The sequence below is a fragment of the Nesoenas mayeri genome, assembly GCF_963082525.1.
Source record: "Nesoenas mayeri genome assembly, chromosome: 25".
Lineage (NCBI taxonomy): Eukaryota > Metazoa > Chordata > Aves > Columbiformes > Columbidae > Nesoenas > Nesoenas mayeri.
In genome coordinates, this window is record NC_137549.1 from 2,701,966 (window position 1) to 2,707,975 (window position 6,010).

At 67.0% G+C, this 6,010-nt stretch overlaps 1 protein-coding gene across 1 annotated transcript; it reads right to left on the reverse strand.

Annotated features, from left to right (window-relative positions):
• Positions 1-2,355: 2,355 nt before the first annotated feature.
• On the reverse strand, positions 2,356-5,371 carry LOC308049681 (perilipin-3-like; the record flags this gene model as incomplete). Its single annotated transcript, XM_080359454.1, has 7 exons — positions 2,356-2,778; positions 3,345-3,458; positions 3,545-3,732; positions 4,249-4,468; positions 4,556-4,638; positions 5,059-5,254; positions 5,333-5,371. The coding sequence occupies 7 exons, from the start codon at positions 5,369-5,371 to the stop codon at positions 2,356-2,358; spliced, it is 1,263 nt and encodes a 420-aa protein (XP_080215580.1).
• Positions 5,372-6,010: the final 639 nt, after the last annotated feature.

A 6,010-nucleotide genomic window follows, 5' to 3' on the forward strand; every position in this document is an offset into this window, starting at 1 on the left:
GGCGGGGCTAGGGGGGAATGGAGCCGAGAGTGGGGTCAGAGCCCCCCAAACCCAGCGCGGATCAGCGCCCACCAAGCTGGGGCTCCCCAGAACAAGGGGATCGCAGGAGACGGGACCGAACTCACCTCCGGAAGCCAAGCCGAGCTCTGAACTGGGTCCCCTCCCTCCCCGCCGCCCTTTGTAGCCGCGGAGCCCGGCCCTGAGCGCATGTGACCGGACCCGCCCCGCCGGGGCCGGCCCGGGGCGGTCCGGGAGCACCGACCCGCCGGGAGCGGAGCGGCTGGGGCTGCAGCGACCCCTCCCGGGACACAGAACCCCCCCCCCGGGCTGCAGCGACCCCTCCCGGGACAGAGAACCCCGCCCCGGGCTGCTGCGACCCCTCCCGGGACAGAGAACCCCGCCCCGGGCTGCTGCGACCCCTCCCAGGACAGAGAACCCCGCCCCGGGTTGCTGCGACCCCTCTCGGGACAGAGAACCCCGCCCTGGGTTGCTGCGACCCCTCCCGGGACCAGGAACACCCCCGGGCTGCAGCGACCCCTCCTGGGACAGAGAACCCCCCCCGGGCTGCTGCGACCCCTCCCGGGACAGAGAACCCCGCCCCGGGCTGCTGCGACCCCTCCCGGGACCGGGAAGCCCCCCCGGGTTGCTGCGACCCCTCCCGGGACCGGGAACCCCCCCCGGGCTGCTGCGACCCCTCCCAGGACCGGGAACCCCCCCCGGGTTGCTGCGACCCCTCCCAGGACCGGGAACCCCCCCCGGGCTGCTGCGACCCCTCCCGGGACCGGGAACCCCACCCGGGCTGCTGCGACCCCTACCAGGACAGAGAACCCCCCCCCGGGTTGCTGCGACCCCTCCTGGGACCAGGAACCCCCCCGGGCTGCTGCGACCCCTCCCGGGACAAAGAACCTCCCGGGCTGCTGCGACCCCTCCCAGGACCGGGAACCCCCCCCGGGCTGCTGCGACCCCTCCCGGGACAGAGAACCCCCCCGGGCTGCTGCGACCCCTCCTGGGACAGAGAACCCCCCCGGGCTGCTGCGACCCCTCCCGGGACAGAGAACCCCCCCCGGGCTGCTGCGACCCCTCTCGGGACAGAGAACCCCCCCGGGCTGCTGCGACCCCTCCTGGGACAGAGAACCCCCCCGGGCTGCTGCGACCCCTCCCGGGACCGGGAACCCCCCAGCGCTGCTGCGACCCTTCCCCGGACCGGGCTACACCGGCCGCCCTGGGACCGGAGCTCCCGGGACCCGGTTACATCGACACCGAGCTCCTCGGAGTCAGATCCTCCGGTCCGGGCTGCACCGACATACCCACCCCCGGGAAAGGTTCCCCCTCCGCACCCCACCTCCCCGGGACCGGACTGAGCTGATCCCCACAGGACCGGGTGTCCCCCGGGAACGGGATTCACCGCGCCTCCCCCATGCCAGACTGTACCGATCCGCCTCGGGACAGGGAACCCCCGGGGCCAGATTCCCCATTGGGACCGGGCTGCACCGACCTCCGGCACAGGATTCCTCGGGACCGGATCCCTTGTGATCCGATGTCACTGACTCCCCGGGACCTGATTTCACTCCCCCATCACCAGATTCCCCACGCGAGGCTGCACCGACCCCCTCCACCCTCGCACTGACTCCCCCAAGCCCCCTCTCCCCTCAGGGGGATCCCCCAGCAGGGGGCTCCCCGTGTTCCCAGCACGTTGCCCGGTGGAGGTCAGACTGGTTCCAGTAGGATGGGACTGGGCGCCGTGGCCACGCTGCACTTGCAGTGTGGGGGTGTCCCAGGCCCAGCCCCGCCGTGGTGACAACCAGGACGAAGTTCAGTGCCACACGGCTGCAGTTCACAGTCCAGCCACCCCTGCACCCCCCGTCCCAGCACCACGCTGGCACCCGTCCTGCTGTCCCCACCCTGGCACCCGAAACAGTGAAACCCTCTCCGTGGGGTCCCCCCCAGCTCTGCCGACCCCCCGTTAGCCCAGCATCACGAGGCGGCTCCATCACAGCCAGTGCTACAGGCTCGGAGTCATTTTAAGGCCTAAAAAGTTGTTTAATTCTTCTTTAAAGTGCTTTGAAGCCACTAAAACAAGAAATCCTGACACTCTCCAGGCTTGGGGACACCGTGGGGACCCCTAGACGGGCAGGGCTGGGCACATGCTGTGTCCTCCGCGTACCATTGTCCCCTCCCTCCCCAAACAAGTCCCTATCTGCAGCATCAGGGGTCCCACACCAGGTCACCCCCTATCTGCAGCATCAGGGATCCCACACGGCGTCACCGAGTCCATCGTCACCTCGTCCCTGGCAGGGATGGGGTTCACCGCCGCGGCTGGGTGTGTGCTCCCCCAGTTTGGTGGCACAGGGGGTCTCAGCGCTGGCTGCAGGGCCGCGGGGGAGAGGGCACGTGGTGTGTCCCCCCCACTGTAACGCAACCCTCCCACTTGGCCATCTCGATGGGGACATCCTCAGGATACTCCACCAGGGCGGGGGCGAAGGGTCCCACCAGCCAGGGCAGGGGCGCGTGTTGCCCCATGTGCTCCAGCAGCTCGTCGATGCTCAACTGCGCCCGCGTCACCGTCTCCCGGCTCTGCTCCAGCACCAAATCCGACAGGTCGCGGATGGAGTGGACGCGGGACAGGGAAGCCTGCACGCCCTCCATGCCATGCCGCACGTGTCCCGCCGTCTCCTGCACGCTGCCGGGGAAGCTGCGGGCGCTGGCGGCCAGGCGGGTGCAGGCGGCATGGAGCTGGCGCAGGAGCCCGCGCAGCATGGCCAGCGTCCGTGCCTCCACCTGCAAGGCAGCCAGCGGGCAGCTGTGGCCCTGGGGGGCGATGGTCCCCCTGCCTGGCCTGGCTTGGGCCTCTGTAACTTGGTGTCCTCCATGGGATGGCCCCCAACCCCATACCGTTATGTCCTCCATGGGATGGTTCTCCAACCCCATACCTTTGTGTCCTCCATGGGATGGTTCCCCAACCCCATACCTTTGTGTCCTCCATGGGATGGTTCCCCAACCCCATACCTTTGTGTCCTCCATGGGACGGTCCCTCACCTCATACCCTGATGTCCTCCATGGGATGGTCCCCCAACCCCATACACCTTGATGTCCTCCATGTGACGGTCCCCCAACCCCATACCTTGATGTCCACCATGGGATGGTCCCCCACCCCATAATGTGATGTCCTCCATGGGATGGTCCCCTCATCCCATACCTTGGTGTCCTCCATGGGATGGTCCCCCAACCCCATACCTTGATGTCTTCCATGGGATGGTCCCCCAACCCCATACCATGATGTCCTCCACAGGTACAGTATCCCACCCCATACCTTGGTGTCCCCCAAGGGAAGTCCCACCCCGTACCTCGCTCTCCTCCATGGGCACGGCATCCTGCTGGCTCCACTCCAGCCACATGCGGTGGAGATGTCGCTGGGTACCGTACAGGGGCCCATCCAAGCTCTGCCGCCCCTGCTCAATCTGGAGGAAGGGACAAGGAGGTGGGAGCACACCGGGGGGGTGCTGGGCTGGCATGGCGGCCATTACGGTCCCCACCGCATCCTTACCAGCTCGAAGATGCGGTGGAGCTGGGCCAGGACGCGCTGGGCGCTGTGCCGTGCCCGCTGCAGCTCGGCCAGCGAGCGCTGCAGGGCTCGCTGCTGCAGCTTGGCCGACAGCGAGCCCACGCGGACGAAGCAGCTCTGCCGCCGTCTCTGCCGCTCCCGCGAGGCCACCTCGGCACCCGCTGTCACCGCTGTGGGGTGAGAACCGTGGGGCTGGACCATCCCGCACTGGAGCATCCCGCTGGGATGTGCCCCCTGAGTCCCGCACCCCATCACGGGGACAAGGCTCCAGGATGCTTGGTCACCGGGTCATGTGGAGGTGTCACCACAACGTCAGGTGGCCTCTCGGGTCACCTCTGCTGTGACACAGGGCCAGCTCTGCCCACTGCCACCCCATTCCGAGCTATAAATACCCAGGCGGGCAGCACTGGGCTATATTTGCTTTCTGGTTTCCAGGTGAGAGTTCACCCATCACATTCCCCGGCTTTGGGTCCCCAATGGGTGGACACCGTCCCATGCACGGTGCTGTGGTGGCCCCAGACACCACGTGGGGCTCAGAGATGCCCTGGCACTGCGGAGACACGCAGGCATCAACCTGGGGGGCTACACAGGGGCACTGGGGCTAAGCAACAGGGTGGGGATCGCGGGGGGGCTTGGCACCCCCAAATTTGGTAGATGGTTTGTGGCACGGCGCAGTCAGCACTCACCCGGCTGCTCGTCCATCCCAGGCAGGTATCGTTCCACCAGCTCCTCCGACTTGCCCAGCACCGCGTCCACCCCCGTGGCCAGCAGCCGGCCCACGCGGGAGCCCACCACGGTGCTCATCCCAGTGCTCAGCGCCGAGCGCGTCCTCTCCACGCCGCCCCACGCCAGCCCCACCGCGCCGCTCACCGTGGATGACACCAGCTCCCTGGTCCCGGCCACCACCTGGGAGGGGACAGCACAGGGACGCTTTGTACCAGCGCCTCGCGCAGGGCTGGACCCCCATACTGTGCCCCCCAGGGGAGATGTTACCTGCTGCGGGGGCTGCTGCAGGATGGGCAGCTTCTCCTCCAGCTTATCCAGCCCTTTGCAGGCGTATTCATTAGCGGTGGAAACTAGAGATGTGAAAATAGAATAGATGGCTCTTGCTATCCTGCTGCCTTGCAAGAGCTCTGCTAGGGCCAGGCTTTGGGGCACCCCAAAACTCATGGGGTGATGCTCCCCCCAGCTTCTCCAGCCCTTTGCAGGTTTATTTGTCCACAGTGAAAACCAAAGATGAGAAAACAGCTTCTTCCTACCCCGCTGCCTTGCAAGAGCTCTGCTAAGGTCAGTTTGCCAGCACCCCAAAATTCATGGGGTGCTGCCCCCCCCCCTCCCAGCTTCTCCAGCCCTTTTAATGCTTATTTATTGACAATATAAACTAGAGACACAAAACCAGATTATTCCTCTCCTGCTGCCTTGCGAGAGCTCTGCCAGGGCCAGCTTTTCGTGCACCCCAAAGCCCCTGGGGTGCTGCCCCCCCAGACCCCACTCACTCTGCGGCTCCAGCTTGGTGAGGATGGGCTGGGCCCCGCTCACCGCCGCCGCCGTCAGCGTCTTCACCCCCTTTTCGGCGGCGTCGCAGACGGACCTGACGTAGGGGTGGCTCTCCTTGGTGGAGGTGTACGCCGTGGACACGGCGCCGCAGGCGCAGCTCACCAGGGCCAGGCTGGCCACCCGTGTCACCACGCTCTGCCGGGGGCGGTGACAATGAGCCGGAGCCCCCAGTGATGCCCCAAGCCCCCCCCCAAACCCTCCTTGCACCCCTACTTTCAGCTCCTGCCCATCCTTGGTGTTTTCAGCTGACATGGCTGCAGCAGCTGGAAGAGAAAGATTTTGGGGTGTCATGAGTGGCTGAGCCCAGCAGAGACCCCCTTGGGTGGCCAAGCCCCATGTCCCCTTGTCACTGTACCGAGGAGAGCAAGACATGGTGGGGCCGAGCCCCCCAATACACCCTTCCAAGGCTGAGACCCACCAACGTGACATGAGTGGGAGGCAGCTGGAGGCCCCCAAGCTGCTCAAAGTGGGGGGTCATGGGTGACCTGGGGTCAGGACTGACCTGCCCCACCAAATGAGGTGGGGTGGGGTCCTCCCATCCCATTTTGGGGCCAGGGAGGGGTTTTTGGGTGATTCAGCCGGAAGCCCGGCTGGATTTGCCTTTCGCAAGCCCGTGCTGGGGACGTGCCACTTGTCACCGTCACCTCGGCCGGGGCAGCCCCGGGGACACGTGCAGGGAGCGGAGCAGCCAGGACCCCCCACACCCCTCCCGCAGCGTCTCTGCCCTTTGGGGTGTCCCGCTGCACCCCGGGTCCTGGGGGGCAACTTCTGGGGGGGCCTTGGGAGGGGGCTGGAGGGGTCAGGTCCCCTTGATTCCTCGCGGGCAGGTCCCCGGGGGGAGCAGGTCCCTTTGTGTCCGTGCGGGGGGTCCCTTAGGTCTCTGGGGGGCAG